The sequence below is a fragment of the Triturus cristatus genome, chromosome 6, assembly GCF_964204655.1.
Source record: "Triturus cristatus chromosome 6, aTriCri1.1, whole genome shotgun sequence".
NCBI classification, from domain to species: domain Eukaryota; kingdom Metazoa; phylum Chordata; class Amphibia; order Caudata; family Salamandridae; genus Triturus; species Triturus cristatus.
This window is the reverse complement of record NC_140589.1, coordinates 1303479103-1303501905: the sequence shown is the minus strand read 5'-3', so window position 1 is coordinate 1303501905 and position 22803 is coordinate 1303479103. Positions and strand designations below refer to the sequence as shown.

Below are 22803 nucleotides of genomic sequence, written 5' to 3'. Positions count from 1 at the left end.
CGGGGAAGAAGGTGGAGGTCCCTGTCAAGGTGGAGATGGAGGAGGCGGAGGATGAGATGAAGAAGCGGGTGGAGAGGGCAGCGTGCTGGTGCCTCTGTCTTGATGCTTCTTTAGCTTAGGAGGTGGTGTGGGCTCCAATGCTAGCTGCTTCTCAAAAGTATGCTTCCTCTTGAGAGGAATGGACCTTGTGGTGGCTCTGAGGTAAATTTCCCCATCTGGGGGTGAATGAACAGTCTCCATTGCTGAGAGTCCAAATCGTCTTGAAGGTGTTGTAGAATCCTCAGCTCCTGATCCTCGGAGTCTGTCGTGAATAGTGGACTGAGTGCCGAATGCTGTTTCGACTTCAAATCTGGTTTAAAAATCTACTGTTGTTTTGGCTCTGAAGAGATGAATGGTGCTGGCACCGTGACCTTGGAGGGTTGTAGAGGGAGCTGTCTATGTTGAGGCGGGCTAGGTTTTGAGTGTCTGGATTGGCACTGGGGACAGAGTCGGAGTCACCTCTGCAGCCTTAAGTTGGTGCTGTCCATGGCTGGGATGCAGTGGCGGCCCGGAAGGCTGTGTACCTGATTGTGGCTCAATGTCCGACTCCAAAGGGGCGGTGGGTGATCTAATAGTGAGAGCTTGTACTCACTGTTTTTGTCTTCTGATGTTGGCCCAGTGTGGACTGGCGCCTTGGAGTCTGAGGGTGAATCCGGTTCCAGGCTAAACGCCGCAAATTGTTCAACCAGAGCCTCTCCATCCGCTTCTTTTTCGTCGACATCTTCTCCAAAAATGTCAGGGGTATCATCTTCTAGTTTTTGTTCCATGATGCATCGAGCAAGCCGATGATCATGATTGTTCTGAATGGTCTTTGTGGAGCAAAATGCGAGCAGGCAGAGCAGGAGGAGGCCTTGTTGTGCTCCGACAACAAACTGAGATTAGAAACGAGTACTTGGAATCGCACTGTGAACAGTAACAAAAGGGTGTTTGTTCCATCACGGTGCTCACATTGTTGAGTGTGGAACCCAATGGAATAGGCCAGAGAGTGTAGTCGACGAACCCAAAAGACACTGATCAGATGAAAGGAGCACGACGGAGGCAAAGAAACTCAATGCAGAAAAGAACTGTCTGAAGCTATCAGGAAAGGAAGACTCGAGATGCCCGAGGCTGTGTCGACTCAGAGCCCCAAGGGAAATGATGGACGGAGTGTTGAACATTGCAAGCACTCACCCCCAGTCAACTGATCTGGGTTTAATCCATCACCGTTCTTTAGCCCACTCTGCCACCCCAGTTCAGACATGGCCATATGCAAATCAGTCTGACCCTGTGCCTCATGGGAACAGTCCAGCCCGAACTGCCAAGCCATGTCTTCCCTGGACCGGAAACAAGCTTCCTAGGACCGGTTTCTGGCATTTCAGCTGTCTTCAGCCAGGCTTGCTTGAATCCAGTGGCAAAGTGAGCAAGGGACTCACGTCTGAGCATACCCTGCCAACTTATGGCGAACAAAGCAAAAACCAAAGGAAATGATGGACGGAGTGTTGAACATTGCAAGCACTCACCCCCAGTCAACTGATCTGGGTTTAATCCATCACCGTTCTTTAGCCCACTCTGCCACCCCAGTTCAAACATGGCCATATGCAAATCAGTCTGACCCTGTGCCTCATGGGAACAGTCCAGCCCGAACTGCCAAGCCATGTCTTCCCTGGACCGGAAACAAGCTTCCTAGGACCGGTTTCTGGCATTTCAGCCGTCTTCAGCCAGGCTTGCTTGAATCCAGTGGCAAAGTGAGCAAGGGACTCACGTCTGAGCATACCCTGCCAACTTATGGCACAATGCGTGCAGCGGATGTCACAACAAGATGAGCTGGATGTGTCTAGAATGGGAAGGTGATTTTAATGATGTGCTCATCTTCCTTACTGCCTTTTATGACTATAAATATTTGTTGTCCAAACAAATGCAGGAATATTAAGAATATTTCTCTTTCTCGTCTTAGCTTATGAATAACCTGGTGTGATATAAATAAAAGGCTACGCCCTGGACAACCATAACATGAGTCAAATTTTTTCTTGTGCATTGCAGAAAAGAGGGGTCTTGAGGTGTGTTCATGGGAGACACGAGTGACACCTTGTGTGCGTTCTTTGACCAGGCACCCCAGTGCTTAGAGGAGTATCGACCTTAGTTGCGCCACGGGCTGGAGCCGCTCCTGGCACAGGAAGTGGAGGGGTTCGGAGTGGGCAGTCAGTGATTTCCTCTGGAAGCACAGGAAGAACCTTGGGAGCCATTTAAGGTGGTGCACCAGGGTCTTCTGCTTCTTTGTCCCTTCGGATCCTGCCTAGAAGCAGACCTTCAACAGCGACGCCTCGTCAGCCACCCACCCACCCTGAGAGATTGATGGGTCTTTGGCAGATAATAATTAATTGGGATACACAAGAAGAAAGCTCATGATAGAGTTTGGCGATAGTTGGGGTTCTAATTATACGTATAGGGGATTGCCAGGACCCTGATAAGCCTGCCGTACTTCGCTGATCGGGACCTAGAACACCGTACGCACGGAGTCAGTGGATTTAAACCACGTTGGGGGTATACATATAATTAGAGCCTCGACTATCGCAGAACTCTATCATGAGCTAAAACAAGCCTGGAAGGGGGATTCCATTGCCACTGGGGAAATTCACATTAAGATGTGGTCTACTGACTGGCATTACATAAATCGATAAATACAAGAATGAAAAAGAAGGAGAGACTGAAGTAACGCTGTGGACCTCTGTCTACTTGCATAGACCACGTTTATAGGCACTTTGTGATTAAGCCCTATTGGACTTCAATAACGCTGTGGACCTCTGTTCAATTGCATAGCCTTGAAAAAGTCCAGGAGGACAAAATACGTGTCGGCTGCGATGTATGAGAATATGCTTCTGAATTAGACCAGATTTAAGCACTGTTCATGGGTGGACTGGATTTAACTATTGGGAGAGTGGAACTCAACAAAGAAAAGAACTAACAAAAGCAAACTGGACTGTGTGTGCTTGAGTGCCGTATTCTGTGTTTAGACATTAGGAGGCAGATTTACAAGCCCCCTGTGCCGCTTCTGTGTCACAAAAGTGACGCAAAAGTGGCGTAAGTGGCTTGTAAATCTGCCCCTAGGTCTGCACTTCTTGTAAAGTGCGGTCGATTTGCACCAAAGGTGGCTGGGTGCTGAAACCATGACAGCACCCCAGAGTGAAAAAGACATTTGTTACTGTTTCCTTTTTTACTGCCAATAACGAGGGGTACATGTGCAGACATCAGGCTTGGCCACCATAAGCAGGGTCTTGGTGGAATTGTAGGTTTGAAAATGTATTCAGAAATGAAGAAATTCTGCCACTGGGAGGGAATTACCAAACTGACAAGTTTAGAGTTTAATGTGCGACCATGGCCATTTCGGACTGGGCCACAATGCAAATGACGGTGAACTACTCAGTGAGTTAAGTGCTCACTGTTGACATCTGCTGTGACCTTTCGTTCATGAGATTGAATCTGGGCAAACAACCGATATAGCCTTCCAGACTTCTGAACTTGCTAACTTAGATAACGGGCACACCAGTCATTTACATAGTGACTGTAAAATGGTGTTTTGAAACGTAAATGAAAGACAAATTATTGTTAATATAATTGTGTGCAGCTTTTGCTCTCATCAAAGGCATAAATGAGTCAATTTCCACGGTAGCTGTACGGGTTGTCCACATGGCTTGGCAGTTCGGGCTGGACTGTTCCCATGAGGCACAGGGTCAGACTGATTTGCATATGGCCATGTCTGAACTGGGGTGGCAGAGTGGGCTAAAGAACGGTGATGGATCAAACCCAGATCTGTTGACTGGGTGTGAGTGTTTGATTGGTTCTGATGCTCCGTCCATCACCACCCCCTTTTGTACCTCTTTGTTCGCCATAAGTTGGCAGGGTATGCTCAGACGTGAGTCCCTTGCTCACTTTGCCACTGGATTCAAGCAAGCCTGGCTGAAGACGGCTGAAATGCCAGAAACCGGTCCTAGGAAGCTTGTTTCCGGTCCAGGGAAGGCATGGCTTGGCAGTTCGGGCTGGACTGTTCCCATGAGGCACAGGGTCAGACTGATTTGCATATGGCCATGTCTGAACTGGGGTGGCAGAGTGGGCTAAAGAACGGTGATGGATCAAACCCAGATCTGTTGACTGGGTGTGAGTGTTTGATTGGTTCTGATGCTCCGTCCATCACCACCCCCTTTTGTACCTCTTTGTTCGCCATAAGTTGGCAGGGTATGCTCAGACGTGAGTCCCTTGCTCACTTTGCCACTGGATTCAAGCAAGCCTGGCTGAAGACGGCTGAAATGCCAGAAACCGGTCCTAGGAAGCTTGTTTCCGGTCCAGGGAAGGCATGGCTTGGCAGTTCGGGCTGGACTGTTCCCATGAGGCACAGGGTCAGACTGATTTGCATATGGCCATGTCTGAACTGGGGTGGCAGAGTGGGCTAAAGAACGGTGATGGATCAAACCCAGATCTGTTGACTGGGTGTGAGTGTTTGATTGGTTCTGATGCTCCGTCCATCACCACCCCCTTTTGTACCTCTTTGTTCGCCATAAGTTGGCAGGGTATGCTCAGACGTGAGTCCCTTGCTCACTTTGCCACTGGATTCAAGCAAGCCTGGCTGAAGACGGCTGAAATGCCAGAAACCGGTCCTAGGAAGCTTGTTTCCGGTCCAGGGAAGGCATGGCTTGGCAGTTCGGGCTGGACTGTTCCCATGAGGCACAGGGTCAGACTGATTTGCATATGGCCATGTCTGAACTGGGGTGGCAGAGTGGGCTAAAGAACGGTCATGGATCAAACCCAGATCTGTTGACTGGGTGTGAGTGTTTGATTGGTTCTGATGCTCCGTCCATCACCACCCCCTTTTGTACCTCTTTGTTCGCCATAAGTTGGCAGGGTATGCTCAGACGTGAGTCCCTTGCTCACTTTGCCACTGGATTCAAGCAAGCCTGGCTGAAGACGGCTGAAATGCCAGAAACCGGTCCTAGGAAGCTTGTTTCCGGTCCAGGGAAGGCATGGCTTGGCAGTTCGGGCTGGACTGTTCCCATGAGGCACAGGGTCAGACTGATTTGCATATGGCCATGTCTGAACTGGGGTGGCAGAGTGGGCTAAAGAACGGTGATGGATCAAACCCAGATCTGTTGACTGGGTGTGAGTGTTTGATTGGTTCTGATGCTCCGTCCATCACCACCCCCTTTTGTACCTCTTTGTTCGCCATAAGTTGGCAGGGTATGCTCAGACGTGAGTCCCTTGCTCACTTTGCCACTGGATTCAAGCAAGCCTGGCTGAAGACGGCTGAAATGCCAGAAACCGGTCCTAGGAAGCTTGTTTCCGGTCCAGGGAAGGCATGGCTTGGCAGTTCGGGCTGGACTGTTCCCATGAGGCACAGGGTCAGACTGATTTGCATATGGCCATGTCTGAACTGGGGTGGCAGAGTGGGCTAAAGAACGGTGATGGATCAAACCCAGATCTGTTGACTGGGTGTGAGTGTTTGATTGGTTCTGATGCTCCGTCCATCACCACCCCCTTTTGTACCTCTTTGTTCGCCATAAGTTGGCAGGGTATGCTCAGACGTGAGTCCCTTGCTCACTTTGCCACTGGATTCAAGCAAGCCTGGCTGAAGACGGCTGAAATGCCAGAAACCGGTCCTAGGAAGCTTGTTTCCGGTCCAGGGAAGGCATGGCTTGGCAGTTCGGGCTGGACTGTTCCCATGAGGCACAGGGTCAGACTGATTTGCATATGGCCATGTCTGAACTGGGGTGGCAGAGTGGGCTAAAGAACGGTGATGGATCAAACCCAGATCTGTTGACTGGGTGTGAGTGTTTGATTGGTTCTGATGCTCCGTCCATCACCACCCCCTTTTGTACCTCTTTGTTCGCCATAAGTTGGCAGGGTATGCTCAGACGTGAGTCCCTTGCTCACTTTGCCACTGGATTCAAGCAAGCCTGGCTGAAGACGGCTGAAATGCCAGAAACCGGTCCTAGGAAGCTTGTTTCCGGTCCAGGGAAGGCATGGCTTGGCAGTTCGGGCTGGACTGTTCCCATGAGGCACAGGGTCAGACTGATTTGCATATGGCCATGTCTGAACTGGGGTGGCAGAGTGGGCTAAAGAACGGTGATGGATCAAACCCAGATCTGTTGACTGGGTGTGAGTGTTTGATTGGTTCTGATGCTCCGTCCATCACCACCCCCTTTTGTACCTCTTTGTTCGCCATAAGTTGGCAGGGTATGCTCAGACGTGAGTCCCTTGCTCACTTTGCCACTGGATTCAAGCAAGCCTGGCTGAAGACGGCTGAAATGCCAGAAACCGGTCCTAGGAAGCTTGTTTCCGGTCCAGGGAAGGCATGGCTTGGCAGTTCGGGCTGGACTGTTCCCATGAGGCACAGGGTCAGACTGATTTGCATATGGCCATGTCTGAACTGGGGTGGCAGAGTGGGCTAAAGAACGGTGATGGATCAAACCCAGATCTGTTGACTGGGTGTGAGTGTTTGATTGGTTCTGATGCTCCGTCCATCACCACCCCCTTTTGTACCTCTTTGTTCGCCATAAGTTGGCAGGGTATGCTCAGACGTGAGTCCCTTGCTCACTTTGCCACTGGATTCAAGCAAGCCTGGCTGAAGACGGCTGAAATGCCAGAAACCGGTCCTAGGAAGCTTGTTTCCGGTCCAGGGAAGGCATGGCTTGGCAGTTCGGGCTGGACTGTTCCCATGAGGCACAGGGTCAGACTGATTTGCATATGGCCATGTCTGAACTGGGGTGGCAGAGTGGGCTAAAGAACGGTGATGGATCAAACCCAGATCTGTTGACTGGGTGTGAGTGTTTGATTGGTTCTGATGCTCCGTCCATCACCACCCCCTTTTGTACCTCTTTGTTCGCCATAAGTTGGCAGGGTATGCTCAGACGTGAGTCCCTTGCTCACTTTGCCACTGGATTCAAGCAAGCCTGGCTGAAGACGGCTGAAATGCCAGAAACCGGTCCTAGGAAGCTTGTTTCCGGTCCAGGGAAGGCATGGCTTGGCAGTTCGGGCTGGACTGTTCCCATGAGGCACAGGGTCAGACTGATTTGCATATGGCCATGTCTGAACTGGGGTGGCAGAGTGGGCTAAAGAACGGTGATGGATCAAACCCAGATCTGTTGACTGGGTGTGAGTGTTTGATTGGTTCTGATGCTCCGTCCATCACCACCCCCTTTTGTACCTCTTTGTTCGCCATAAGTTGGCAGGGTATGCTCAGACGTGAGTCCCTTGCTCACTTTGCCACTGGATTCAAGCAAGCCTGGCTGAAGACGGCTGAAATGCCAGAAACCGGTCCTAGGAAGCTTGTTTCCGGTCCAGGGAAGGCATGGCTTGGCAGTTCGGGCTGGACTGTTCCCATGAGGCACAGGGTCAGACTGATTTGCATATGGCCATGTCTGAACTGGGGTGGCAGAGTGGGCTAAAGAACGGTGATGGATCAAACCCAGATCTGTTGACTGGGTGTGAGTGTTTGATTGGTTCTGATGCTCCGTCCATCACCACCCCCTTTTGTACCTCTTTGTTCGCCATAAGTTGGCAGGGTATGCTCAGACGTGAGTCCCTTGCTCACTTTGCCACTGGATTCAAGCAAGCCTGGCTGAAGACGGCTGAAATGCCAGAAACCGGTCCTAGGAAGCTTGTTTCCGGTCCAGGGAAGGCATGGCTTGGCAGTTCGGGCTGGACTGTTCCCATGAGGCACAGGGTCAGACTGATTTGCATATGGCCATGTCTGAACTGGGGTGGCAGAGTGGGCTAAAGAACGGTGATGGATCAAACCCAGATCTGTTGACTGGGTGTGAGTGTTTGATTGGTTCTGATGCTCCGTCCATCACCACCCCCTTTTGGACTCAGAGCCCCGGCAAAGCACGTCCAACACAGAGGCGGAAGAAAACTATCTAACAATGGAGATGATGCCCATAGCAATTACAAGATATAGGAGGAGTCACTATACCTTGTGACTCGAAGGACTTCTTCGAAGAAAAATAGGTTGTTCACATCCGACCACTAGATGCCAGGAATATGCAGAGCATGTGTATCTACAGCTACACATGCCATGAACATAGCATTCCCTAATGGATTCTGATTATTTTTGGTCACCACATATATTGATGCTGCTATTGGAAATGTGTTTCCTCTAAACAAATTGCAACATACAAATGATAATTTCCTATTTTGGTGCAACTGCAACCAAGTTCTTGATCTTCTTTTGGGCTGCAACTGTTAAGATATACGTTTCCAATATTATACAATACGAAACAAAGAGCTCTAATTAATTCCTAGAAATTGCATAATACCAACATTAGGAAATATCTCTTTTTATTCCCCTTTCCAAAACTCTCAGGTTCAAATTGACTCTATATAATTAATTAAACATTTGATTCAAAGATGATGAATACTTCATTGTCAAATGGCAAAAGTTTTGTTGCCATTTGAAAATTTTACCTGGGATTTTTATCATTTCAATCAACGCCCTAATACTTCTATTCATATTGTTTGGAATGCTTTTATGGTCGTCACACGAAGTTGTACTTTTGAAAATGTGAAGTCATTAAACATAAGTATAAACACATTTTGGAGAATTGGAAAGCATTGGGGTAGAAGTATAGCATATCAAATGACTGTGACTGTCTTGGACAAGTTAATAAAGCTATGTTTGAATTCAATTAGAGTTCTACTGATAGTTCAGAAATACAGAAAAGGTCCAGAGATCCTGGTCCTGGATGGAATTGCCTGCTTTTACGAGTAAGCGATGGAGGAGCTTCGCTCGAGGCACTGGAACTGGTTTGAGCATTTGCTGCTCCTTAGAAGATATGGACAATTTTAGTCTTGAAAGTGATTCCTTTACATAAAGAGAGGCTATCTCGCCATTACGATAGATAAGAGGGACTAACCCGGGACGACCTGTTGCTGCAAATAATTTCAGCAGTCAATGAATTTTATTTGAAGATTGATGAATTTAAAGCTACTTCTCTATGATCGGTGGAACGTTCTACTAGCCTTGAGAAAGCCCTGGTCCAATTGACCATCAAGGGTGAAAGACATGTCGGCTGTTGCGCTTCCTGAGGAGTAAAATCATGACCTCTGAAATTATAAAGATGTTGATGAAAATAAAGTAACTCCATCTAAAACAACATATGACAATTGCCTCTCCTTATGTAAAGGAGTCCCTTTCAAGACTGAAATTGTCCATATCTTTTAAGGAGGAGCAAATGCTCAAACCCCTATCAGAGTTCTACTGATAGAGCATTTTTATGCTTAAGATTAGCACACAATACCACAGGTGTAGTAATAAGACAGATACATTATTGGATAGCTGTTTAAGAATTTGGGAGAAATTTGCAAGCATAAACATCTGGGAGAAACAGCAAATACATTCCATTATTAGCGAATAGTGGTTCGCAAATGTTCTAATTTTCAGTAAATGTCTAAGTGTTACACTAGATTTTATGAAACTTAAAATTGACTCCTGTAAACATTCTGCTCAACTCTGAGTTAAACTCTTATTTTTCAAGCATTTAAGATTTCTAATCTTGACTTGTATTCGTTGGAAAAAATATGGCAGTTTAAGCAAGCAAACTTCTCATATGCAACTAGTTTCTTGTCTAATTTTACTTAATGTTTTGAGACTTCAGACGTAACACCATCCTGATTTGTGTAGACCTTTTCTGGGTAATAATACATTGAAGGGGGCATTCCTTTAAGTCATGTTGTATTTCATTCCTAAGAAAGATTGTGGTCCATTCCCCAATAAGAATATTATCCTATTTCTCTGATTAGGTTTGGTAGAATTATTATTTTCAAATTGTAGCTTATCAATTAAATAAATGTATGCCTCATTTTATTAAAACCTATTTGTCTGGATGATTGATTTTGTATAGTGCCATATCTTAATTGAATATAATACAAACATCTCATAGTTTTTAAATTGCCTTTCTAGTGAACCCTTTGAATGCTGCAAATATATCAGATTGGCTTGGTATGGTATTGGCCATAAGTTTTTGAAAATGGCTTCTCTTCTTTATTGCTCTCCTAAGACATCTATTTTTGTTAATTGTATCGGGTACAAAACAAGATTGCCCTCCTTTTCCACTTCTATCTGTTTTTCAATAAAGGGTCACTTCTGGAAAGAATTAGAGTTCATTTTCAACATAGGACAATATTCTTAAGTATACTTCAAAACCAGCGAATACAATACCTGTTTTCATTAAAGAAATGGAGGTATTTTCAGCAGTCTCTGGTACAGTATGCTCATTGATATGTCAGAAGATTTTGCTTTCAATTTTGCTACAGAACATATTTTGACTCTTATTGATTTGGTATGGCATTATACCAAAAACAATCAAATATTTTGATTTCTGAATTTTGGTGTCAGTGTGAAACAAGAAGTCTATATGTAAACATTATTACACAGAAAGATAATTAATTGATTGAAAAGTGGTCCCACTTGTACTTTTGGACCTCGAACTTGTACGATTTCATATTCAGTTATTCACACTTAACTTTAGCAATATCAATAATTTGCCCTTTTTTAATAATACAACATGGCAATTGTTATGTACCCTGTAAGCATTTGTTAGCGGCATGTAGTGCTGTAGATTCACATGCTCTGCATACTTCTGCCATCTAGTGTTGGGTCTAGATGTGTGCAAGTTCACTGTTAGATTGTTTTCTTTCCACAATTGGATTTGGACGCATATTGTGGGGCTCTGGTTCAAGATAGTATCTGGTTCCTTACAGTTTGCTGTTCATTGCCACCCTCGTCAGTATTATTTCAGTTACGTTTTCCATCATTGCATCTGGAAAATCAGAGAACTTTCACATGCTGATTGAACGTGCTCCATTCGTGGACTCCGGAGCTCGCTCGTTTAGACCTGCTCTTTATTTAAACCAGCTTCGATCAAGAATGCACTGCTAATGGAACAAACTCCATTTCACTTCTGTCCCAGCTGCCACGCAACGTACCCGGAAATTAACCTCCATCAGATTTGCAACTTATGTCTGTCTCTGGACCATCAGGAAGCAGACAATTGGGTGCATTTCAAAGAGATGCAGCACAGAGAGATCGAAGAGACACCTGACATCTTAGGTCAAGATGTTGAATAGGAACAGGAAGAACTTCATGAGGCCTCTACGTCGGAGGAAGAGGCCTTTTCCATTCATGACTCCGGATAGGGCTTCGTCTTCGACTACAACACTAGTCTCCAGTTGCACGATCATCCTTCGGTCTAGCATACAGTGAGTACCCCCTGCCCCTGTTCCATCTCCCAAATATATTCGGTTTTGACGGACTTTTCAGCTACCGGCCACCACTGCCAGCAGGCCGTGGTAGGGCAGGCACTGACCCCCTGCTATGGACGCCTCGGTCCCGGCACCAAAAGCCAAGCCAAAACAGCTGACTCTTACGAGTCGCTCAGACTAAGCACAGAGCAAACCATCTGCCTCTTTGGATCCGAGCACCACGCTTCCTGCCCCGTCGACTCAGAACACCTCAGATCCGAAAAAGAAAACTATTTCGGTACCAAAACCTTCAGCTTCCACATCCAATTTGCCTTGAGAACCAATCCTCCGAATCATGCAGGAGTGGCTCAATCCGAAGCAGAAATGCTTCATATACAACCTTGCACTGAGGGTAAGTTTTTCTTTGGGGAGGCCGTAGATGTAACAATGCCTGCTAAAAAGAAAAAAACACTTTCAACAGCCCTTTGAATCTTCTTCTTCCTCCTTCTCTACAACCTAAACCACCTCCTCCATCTTCTTCACCGCCATCACCACCACCTTCACCACACCATTCACAGGGTGAACCAGAAGACTTCACACCACAAGGGTCCACAAGTGTCATCGATGATCCTTGGGATAATTATGATGTTGATCCCCCGGGTCATGCTGACCCAGATCTCTACCCTGCCAGACCATCACAACTTGATGATGTTTCATCTAATCAAGACCTCATGACTAGGCCAGCAGTATATCGCCAGGTTCCCCTGCATAGAGACCCTATTGAGGATGATTTCCTTTTTTAAACTTTGTCCATTAAGCATAAAGCATGTCAATACCTGCCTATGCTTAAAGGTATGCTTAGACACGCTTATTACATTTTCAAAGACCCAGTGTGCGCTGGTATAAGTAAGCCCAGGTTCGACAAATAATATAAGCCTGCACCCTCAGACTCTATTTACATTAAAGGTCAGCTCTCCCCAGACTCATTAGTTGTATCTAATGCCCGTAAAAGAACCAATTCTCAATTCTCAGATGATGCTCCTCCACCTGATAGGAATCCAAGCTTAATGATGCCTCATGGAATTGGATGGCAGCTCAATCCTTAAATCATTGGCGGATCGCTAGAACTCAAGCCTTGCTAGCAAGATATGACAGGGCACATGGGAATGAAATGGAGGAACTCATCCAACATCTTCCTGATGAATATAACAAAAGGGGACATGAGATTTTAAATGAGGGAAAGTTTATCTCTAATAAGTCAATTGAATGTGCCCTAGACTCAGCGGACTCAGCACCCAGGCGAGTCAACACAAGTGTATTGTTGCATAGACATGCTTGGCTACGATAGTTGGCTCCAAGCCAGAGGTGCAACAAACTCTATTAAATGTGCCTTTTGATAAAGAGCATCTATTTGGTCCCCAGGTGAACCAAGCATTAAAAAAAAATGAAAAAGGACATCAAAGTAGCTAAATCAATGAGGGGGCTACAAACCCCTGCCTGGCATGGCTCCTTTCAGCTTCGCTTCTACAAACAGGGCGCCAAAACACCCACACCTCATGCCTCTACCTCCTCCTATGGGCAGCAACAAACCTCCCCCTTAAGAGGAAAGTACAGGGCGACATATAGAAGAAATAATTCAAAAGGTAAAGGTGTGGGTGCCACCTCCAAGCAGTGACTCTCTGCTTATTCCCCTCGACCACCTAGCACCTGTCAGGGATGAGTACAACATTTGTTCTTCGCCTGGAAAACCATAACAACAAATCAATGGGTGTTGGACATTATCCAACATGTTTATTGTCTGGAGCTCATAACTACACTTCCAAACATTCTACCTCGCAGACACTATCTCTCTATAGAACATCAAAACCTGCTCATACAGGAAGTAGAGGATCTTTTACTCAAAGAAGCCATAGAGTCCGTTCCTCTTCAACATCAAGGTACAGGAGTGTACTCCCTCTACTTTCTAATGCCCCCAAAAGACGGCTCACAACAGCATCTCTTAGATCTCAGGCCCGTAAATCATTACATAATATCAGAACACTTCCATAGGGTCACTCTTCAATCATGATCCCAATGTTTCAGAAAGGTGACTTTATGTCAGAACTAGACTTAAAGGAAGCTTGTGTCCACATTACAATCCACCTCAGATTTGTTATATCTATAAAGCTTTATTAGTTCAAAGTTCTTCCATTCGAATCACTACCGCACCCTGGGTGTTCACCAAATGTCTTCCAGTAGTAGCAGCACATCTGCACAGACAGAACATTCATGTCTTCCCATATCTGGATGACTGGCTCATTAAAGCCAGTACACATCTCCGGTGTCAACAATACACACAGACTACTCTCCATTGTATCCATCAACTGGGGTTTGCTACCAACATACAAAAATCACACCTTCCACCTTTACAGATTCAGACGTATTTATGGGCCATGCTCAGCACACAGTTGGGTTTAGCATACTTAAATCTAGCCAGGATTCAAAATATCCAAACACTGCTACAGCAGTTTCAACCCAACCAACACGTAACAGTCAGAACAGTTATGCGACTCTTAGGCATGATGGCATTTTGCATCGCAATTGTACTACATGCTCGAGTGCATAGGCGACTGCTGAAAGAATGTCTGACACACCAGTAGTCTCAATCACAGGGTCAGCTAGAAGATCTAGCGTTGGTGGACAAGCGCACTCATCGCCCTCTGTAGTGGTGGAAGACACAAAACCTATCAAAGGGGTGGCCATTTCTTGACCCTGTTCATCATATCATTCTCACACTAGATGCATCCCTTACAAGATGGGGTGCTCATCTTCAGGATATCACAGTTCACGGTCTCTGGGATTCCAGTCACCTAGGGTCTCCACATTAATTACCTTGAGCTAAGTATTTCTAACTCACCTGGCAGGCAAGGTTGTCTTAGTCCAGGTGGACAACATGACAACCATGTACTATTCACAAAAACAGGGGAGGCACTCTCTACAGTAATCACGCCTATCTCAGATGATTTGCCATTGGGTAATACATCACAACATCCATCTGCTGGCTGAACACTTCCCAGGGATGGACAACCACTTTGCCGACCTCATCATTAGGATGCAGCAACAAATCCACGAGTGGGAACTCCACCCACAAGTCCTTCTCTCGTGCTTTCACAAGTGGGGGTTTCCACAAATAGACCTTTTGCAACTGCAGACAATGCAAAATGCCTAGACTTCACCTCCAGATTCCCACACCCACTATCCAAAGGCAATGCTCTATGGATGAACTGGTCAGGGATATTTGCTTTTCCGTCTCTTCCTCTGCTTCAGTTTGTGGTTCGGCGGCTCAGGCAAAAGTCTCTCACCTCCATTCTAGCAGCACCAATTTGGGCTCACCAACTATGATTCACTACACTGCTCAAATGCTCTGATGTTCACCACTAGAAGCTTCCCCTCAACCCAGACCTTCTTACTCATAACCACGGAGAAATCAGGCACCCAAATTAAAAGAAGCTCAACCTTGCGATTTGGCTCCTGAGGTCATAGAATTGGGTTACCTAAATCTCTCTCCTGATGTATAAGCATTCTTAAAAGAAGAACATAGGCCTACAACTAGAGCACGTTATGCAGCAAAGTGGAAAAGATTTGTTTTCTACTGTTTCAGTAAAGAAATTAATCCATTTGATGCAACTGTGCAATACATTGTTTTCTACCTTTTTCATTTGTAGACCTCTGGCCTCACTTACACTTTCATACGTCTACATTTAGCCGTGGTTGTTGCCTATCTACAAAACAGGCAACATTTATCCTTGTTCAAGGTACCTTTTTTAAGGCACTCATGGAAGGTCTTAAAAGAGTAATTCCACCTAGAGTTCAAACCTGCAGCAGCATGGAATCTCAATATAGTACTTACCAGACTTATGGATCCACTATATGAACCACTTCACAACTGCTCCCTACAATTCTTGTCCTGAAAAATTGCTTTTCAATAGCCATTACCTCACTACACAGAGCTAGGGTGGTCCTTAGAACCAACCTAATATTCCTTCCAAAAGTGTTTTAATCTTTCCACCTCAGTCAGTTGATTTACTGATTTTCTTTTCACAACCGGATCCAGTCACAGAAAGATGTCAAAAGAGCTCTAATGGAATATATTGACAGAACTAAAGAGTTCTGTACAATTAATGGCTTTCTACCAATGACCATGCTTCTATTTCTGGATGGCACAACATCAAAAAAGCTGAAAATCACCTTTCTCTTTTAATTAAATTTTACTAGGACACAACCTTACTTGCAGCACTGAACCAACGTTAGACATACTTCCTTTTTAGCGACTCCTTTGTTAATAAGAAATCCGATTAATCATTTTTTTCCACTCAATAATTTTGTATAATGAAATTTAATTTTAAAATAAAACTTATTTCTGGAAATATTGGAGACTGAAAGATTTAAACTGAATTAGTCAGATTTTAATTTATGAAAAATCGAGTTCCTTCAATCATTTTAAATCTGTTAATATGATAAACTTGCTTCTTCAATTGACTGAGTTGCCGAAAGGTAACAGATTCCAGGTTTAAGTAACAAATTGCAGACAAACGTTTTACAAGTTTACAATATTGCCTTCATGCTCTATCTAGAATAAACATTACAGAACAACATTGAAATAAAAGAATAACATTGAAATGGTAAATCACTGAAGTACATAAGATTTAATGCAACTTTCATTTTGATTCAAGATCTGTAAGTCTTATTCACTCTTTGTTTTCTTTTAAATTACAACTGATTTTTTATCCAGTCACTTTTTATAAAGATATTCCTAGCTAATCATAGCAGGCAGCTCTGTTCTACTGACGAGGCCTCCCTTACTCATGTGCCTTTTCATTTCCCTTTCTTAACTTCTGAGGGGACTGTGGCTCACAATTAATGACACTTTGGTGCCTCAATTCCACCATCATTAACCAAAACTTTATTAAGTAGAATTTTGATCAGTGATATGTAAATCTGATGATTTATTAATTGTCATTGCATTATGATAATAACCTAACTGGTAGACTGCAAAACCATTATAGTATAATATATGGTGGAATGGGGTATGATATTGTTTCTCTACAGTGAAAAATAAAGCATGATTTCTTATTGTCACTGATAACTACTTTCTTATTTAGGAAGCGCTATCAGGTTGTACCCAATACATGTTTAGGAATACTAAACTTCTTTCATTCATCTTAATTTAGTCTAGTAATTCACTATTACTAATTTAATGTACATTCATTAAACTTTTAAGTTGCAATGTCACTAATTTTACAATTCGGTTTGGTTATATATTTTTTATTTTGTACCTGCAATTACATGTTTTCCTTCACTTCCTTTTACCTCTTTTTGTTCTTACACTAACAATTTATAAAAATGTCTTTTTAGAAACCCATATTACTGGTTTTTACAAGAAAACAGTACTCATAATGCAATTTCACATATAATTCGATATATGGTTTATGTTTTAGTTATTAAATCATCTCTCTTTATGATATATCAAACATTTCTGTACAGTGTTGATTACGAAACATATTATGATGAATTTTTAATAATGTTTTTAAAGTATGGAGAAGAGCCCAACAAATCTGGAAACACATCTGTAAACATTGTGCATGACTTACACTTTTCTGTAATGGCAGTGCGAACATCAGTACTAGAAGTTTTATTTTTTAAGTTCTGGGCCAGTGTGAATACAGACTCAAGCTGTGGATGGCGGTGTTCTAGGTCTTCCTTAGTTATCTGCAAAGGATAAAGTAAATTCCAAGAATGCAAAAGTTTAATTTTACATTATGCTTCATGATTTGTTCACAGTGATTATATAGGAATAGTTAAGCGCAGGATCAGTGAGTTCTATGTTGCAGCTTCGCCCCCTCATTGTTTATTACATTTGACAAATGGCATTTTGTAAATCAAGTTGGCCGTTAGCATGTGCTAATTTGAGTGTGCCTTTTCTTGCCTGTTATCCATCATTATTTATTAAAATACTTCATCCTTGTGGTTTCTACAAATATGAATTACAAAAAGGACATGTCAATTAATCACCGTTAGCAGATTCCTACCTTAGAATATCCCAGGCGTCGGGCTGGATCTGGAAACTTTTGCTTGAGCAATACCCTTGTGCGCCAGTAGGTGGCATCAGTCGGCTCCGCGTGATGTTGTCGGAGTTGTACGTGCCAGAAGTGACATCCATGTCACCTATATGGGCACCACCTCAGCACGCTGATGTCAGTTCCTTTTTACAACTTTTCACGTCAGCAACGGGGTGCCGTGAAGTGCACTGAAAGTGGTGTGAACAGAACTAGGACCCTGAAAGGGATCAGCCCTGACCCTAAAAACCTGTCCGTTGTGCGGGGAGGATTGGTGGGTCAGTAAGGAATCTGCAGCTAGAATATGTCTCTACCAGATAAGGCGTTACTGAAGGTAAGTAGCTTGTCCATCTGATAAAGGCATCTAGCAGCAGATTTCTTACCTTAGAATTGATACCCCAGCAAAACTATCCCCGGAGGAGGAACTGTGGACAGGAAGCCCTGCAGGACAGAGTGGGCATAAAGGCCGTCCTTGTGGACTTGACTGTCCAGGCAGCAGTGCCTAGTGAACATGTGCGGTGATGCCCTCGTTGCTGCCTGACAAATGTCAAGTATTGAAACACCACATTGCAAAGCCATGGTTGCAGCCTCAGCCAGGTGTGACGTTGAATACACACCAACAGGACATGTGGCAGCACCTGCATATCTGTTTCCCACAAGGAGAGGACGTAGCGGGTCAATAGGCATGCAGTGTTCCCTGCCAGCAATGCAAGACTGGCGGAAAGAAAAATATTCTTGCTCCAACTATCCAGACTCTTTGATTCCCCGTCCGGGAATGCGGATGGGACTGCACTCTGTGAGGTAAGGGATTGGACCACCAAGCCCTCGGGGTAGGGCGATTGGTGAAGAATTTTGGGACACCTGGTGCAGGGCGATGGCAGCGGGTGATTAACCTATCACAGAAGCCCCTTTGCTGGGCTTGGGCCAGGCTCCCAGAAGGACATTAACCAAGGCCTCGTTGAAAGGCAGGAGGGGTTCCAAGGAGGAGACACCCAGCTGCACGACCTCCGTCAAGATGTTTGTCTTGATACCCACAGAAGAGGGGGCTGAAGGTCCAGCACCTCAGTTACCCTTCTCACTCCCATACATATGACGCTCCCTACTCCATAACCACAGTAGGGGGAGATAGCAGGCCAGAATCTGGAGAGGTATACAGTCCACTGGCCTCACCCATTTCCTCATACTAATCCATTTCTTGCTCAGGCTGGTCTTGTAAAGGGTCCAGCGACCCTCTTAATCCTCCTCCAACCCTAGCCCATCAAAATAAGGCTCATGAACCGACCTAGGAACCAAGGGTGCCGTTGGTGCCAAAATCAGTGTCAAAAGGCACTGATCCGGCTCCAAGTCATTGGGGATAAGATTGGGACCAGCATGGCAAGTCTCTGCATGGGGGCAAGCAATGGGGATGTTCGCAGGGATCCACCACCAGAACCATTTGGGGCCATAAGCGCCGGGGCCTGCAGCCACTGGCATAGAACCGAACCTCTGACCCTCTGGATCCCGAAGGCGCACCGGAAGGGTCAGGTCACCCAAACATGAGGCACATGGCATCATGAATTCTTTAAGCTGTGTGGGGTTCGCTCGTGCCCCTGGAAAGACAGGTAAGTGTGGAGCTTATACAGAGGCAGGCTCCGCAGAACCAGGCCTAAAGCGCCAAGGCTCCTCTGTTGCATTGGCCGATGGAAAGGGAGAAGAGGGAGCTTGATTCAACTTCGTGTTTCTTATGCCTCTTGCCTGACTGACTCGACAACTTTGAGCGGGAGGACGAGGACTTAGAACTCCCAGAGCGGCGCCTGGACCTTCCCCTTGACTGGTACCGGGAGCGAGACCTCGGAGGTGAGCAACATTGAGATGAACGCCAGGCTGCAAGCAGTTTTCGGGACCGCTCCCTCTATGCCTTCCGAGCCACAGCCCAGCAGTAGGAGCACGACTTTGAGTCGTGGTCACGCTCCAGGCACCAGAGACAAATGTAAGTGTGGATCTGTCACCGACAAGGCGCAATGGCAGGTGCCGCACGGTTTAAAGCCAGAAGTCTTCATCGGCATCGACGAAAACCTACACACCAAATAACGTCGAAAATAGCCTGTCAAAAAGTGACAGAGGGTAGCTCTCTTCACGGATCTGCGCTAGCTGGCACGGAAAGAAAAGAACTGACGTCAGTGCGCCGAGGGGGCACCTATTTAGGTGATGCAGGTGTCACTTTCGGCACAGACGACACCGACATCGTCATGAACAGTTGACTGACGCCACCTACTGGGGCGCAAGGGTTCATGCAAAAGCTTCCTGATCGAGTCTGATGCCTTGGATATTCGAAGATTAGCAATCTGCAGCTAGATGTCTCAATCAAATATGTTTCTTGTTATAATATACTCCTTTCTGCATACACATTTTCATTGTCCCTTGCACGTCTTACTATTTTCATGCTACATCTTCCAATCCTTCCCATCTTGAAACAATGACAATGCATGTAGCCCAAGGCAGGTATATAATGTTACTGTACTTTTCTACAATACTTCTTGAGTTACCATCAGCAGAGCAAGACAGACATACTCCTCTTGAAGAGAGCTTTATTTCAGTTCTGTTCAAAGGATTGACCCTGTTCCAAAGATTCAGGCAATGGTCCCCAAAGACTTTCCATCAAACCTTAGTTTCTTAAAGGTGCATTGCTGACTGGCTGCCTGATTTTGCATTCTCTGCAGTCTTTTGAAGCATTCCAAGTCTGACTATGACCAGATCTACAGAAGATTGCTTTCATAGCGCATACTGACTAAAAACACATCCACATGACCCAGATTTGAGCTAACAAAGATTACCTAGATATAAGTTTGTTGTATGCCAACAGTGAACAGAAACAGCCATAGAAAGAGTGCAGCAAAGACATTATAAAGAAATGTATATCACAAATCTAAGTAATACTATTAGAAAGTGAAATATGAATGCTACTCACTTTCATCCGGGATATGGTCTGAGTAATCTCTTCAGTGTCTCCTACAGTGACGATGTTTGACTTAAGCATATGGTCAATCAACACCAACCAGTCTGCCAACTCTGTGGCAGTCCTATCCAGATCCACTGGTACTGGAAGCTCGTAGCTACGTGGGGATGACAGGGGAACTTCATTCGCAGAAGACACCAGCACCACTTTTTGCACAGGAGAATAGACTAAAATATAGAGAAAAACATGATTTGTATGCATTTCTAATTCGCTTTAACAACTATATACCCTGCTTGGGGCATGATAATAATATTACTTTCTACTGATGTCCAGAAACCTTGAAAAGCATAATAAAGAATCCATTTGTAAACATTTACAGTGGAACAATTTAAACATACATGAAATTTGCGTCTTCAGTAATGACAAACTGTGTGGGAATGTTTCAAATTAGCTGATATTGCTGTTAGACACTGAATTTGACAATTTTCAGCAAATTGTATCTCTTTTGTTGTCCCAGGAAACAGCAAATTTTCTTTCTTGCAGACTTACTCATGCAGCAATCTTGTCTTAGTCTAGGAAATATGTTGCTGATTTTGCTTAGCAATATTTCTGTATGTCGCAAAAAGAGGAAGCTTGTCTCCATGCAGTACCAATTCTTCCTAGTTTAGGATTTCCTTTCTTTCCAGAAGCCATTTCATCCTTTAAAATATATTGTAATTCTAGACCATTTCTTACTGGTCTGGTTGACTTTTGAGACCCTGGCCAACCGTTAATCACATATGAATTCCTCTGCTTCATTTAACTCTATTTTCCACCCACTGCAGGTCAATCCACACCTCAAAGTGGGCCTTATCAACACACCATTGATACATGTAATCTGATCTCAAGAATAAAAATGGCATGTAGATGGACTGATTGTGTGATAAGTCTATAATGATATCCAATGTCCCGCTACCCAGAGAATAGGGAATCAACATCAAATTTTTAGATCAAAGTCTTGAATTAGACCTACAGCTATAGACTGAGGCAAAGACAATCTTGTTACAGTACAGATTTCAATCTATGTGCGAGGTCACCCACTAACCCAAACCCAACTTTTATGTAGGTCAGAAATAACTATATTTATCCTGAATGTGTCATGCTTGCTGTACCATTCAACACACAAAATTTGTATTAAAACATTTTCAAAGAGCCCTGCTAGAAAGTCTCCAAAGCAAAAAAACAGGTCAGCTGACAAACAGACACCTCTGAAAATAACCTCTTTCACCACCCCCACCAAATTGTTTTTTAAATCTACCAATCAGTCGTACAATGGGAAGGTGGCATATTTGGAAGAGTGAGCCACAACCTTGAACACATTGGAGAAGATAAGCAACAGAAGCAAAGAAAACTAATTGCAAAAAGCACAGTAGAGGGTACCACAAAAGTATTAGGAGAAACAAAAAAGGCCCACACAACTTTGAGAAATGTTACTTTAGGTGTGAATGTGGAGACTTAGTCAGACTGTGCCCATATTCCAAGTCCAACTATGTTCTATTTTGTGTCACATCCAATATAACTGATTTAGCCTGTGTATCAGACCACAGAGTCTCTAAAAATAATTTTGTTTCAGAGTTGATGATATTTTGGAGTTGGGTCTGCAGATTTATTTTACATGGCTGTCTCTTTTGAAGTTCAGTATTGTTTTTCCATACAGTATTTTTGAAGAACTGCAATATGCAGGCTCCGACATCCCTGCATCAGATTCTGAATGCCTTTTATCCTCTTTTTCATAATCCACATCACCCTTTATTTTGGTGCTTTTCTGGTACTTCTATTCTGTGCACTATGGGGACTCAGTAATCCCCAGGGCTCCTTCTGGGTATATTGTCCTATTACTCTATCCTTCCCAAGTTTAATACTATTCTTGTAATAAAATTCCTTACATTGGAAGCATTTGTGTTTAATGTGATCCCGTGGCAAACAAGAGAAATTGATGTTCCATGGGAAATGGATTATACATGAAGGACAGAATAAAAGGTATATTTTATGTGATTCACCTTGTTCAAGGTTCTTTTCATATGATCTGATTTGGTCACTTTTGTAATCTAATGTTCATCAACTTAAATGATTCAGATAGCTCTAGCAGGTTCATTATTCTTTGAATGCTTTTTCACCTTGTTTAATTTTTTAGCTCCCGCTGATGATCTGCGGTGCTGCAAACAGGTCCCAAAAGAGATGACAGGGAAAACTAAGACTTTTAATTTGTAAAACTTTGAACCCTGCTGTGGATAGTGGGAAGTGCTTGTGAACTTCAACATAATAAGCTGCAAGCATGCAATCATAAAGTACTATCCACCATAGGAGCAATTCACAACTCGCACAAGTCAAACCAGCAACACCATCTATCTCTGTCCTTTAAATCTGGAAACCCCCCCTGAAACATCCCAAACATCTGCTGTACAGTGCATTCACTACCATCAAATCATGAAATTAGAGGTCATGAAAATAGTTCTAAAATGATACAAGCTACTTTCCTGTAAACAATGG

General features: G+C 44.3%; 1 protein-coding gene across 4 annotated transcripts in view; it reads right to left on the bottom strand.

The window, feature by feature from the left end:
* The window catches only part of UTRN (utrophin), a 1396454-nt gene that overhangs the window by 787903 nt on the left and 585748 nt on the right, over positions 1 to 22803 (bottom strand). For all 4 annotated transcript variants that reach the window (XM_085612275.1, XM_085612279.1, XM_085612276.1 and 1 more), the window contains 2 exons: positions 20287 to 20501; positions 16875 to 16992 (listed from right to left, as the gene is read on the bottom strand). In XM_085612275.1, coding sequence (XP_085468401.1) covers positions 16875 to 16992; positions 20287 to 20501 — 333 coding nt within the window. The remainder of the gene's footprint in view (positions 1 to 16874; positions 16993 to 20286; positions 20502 to 22803) is intronic.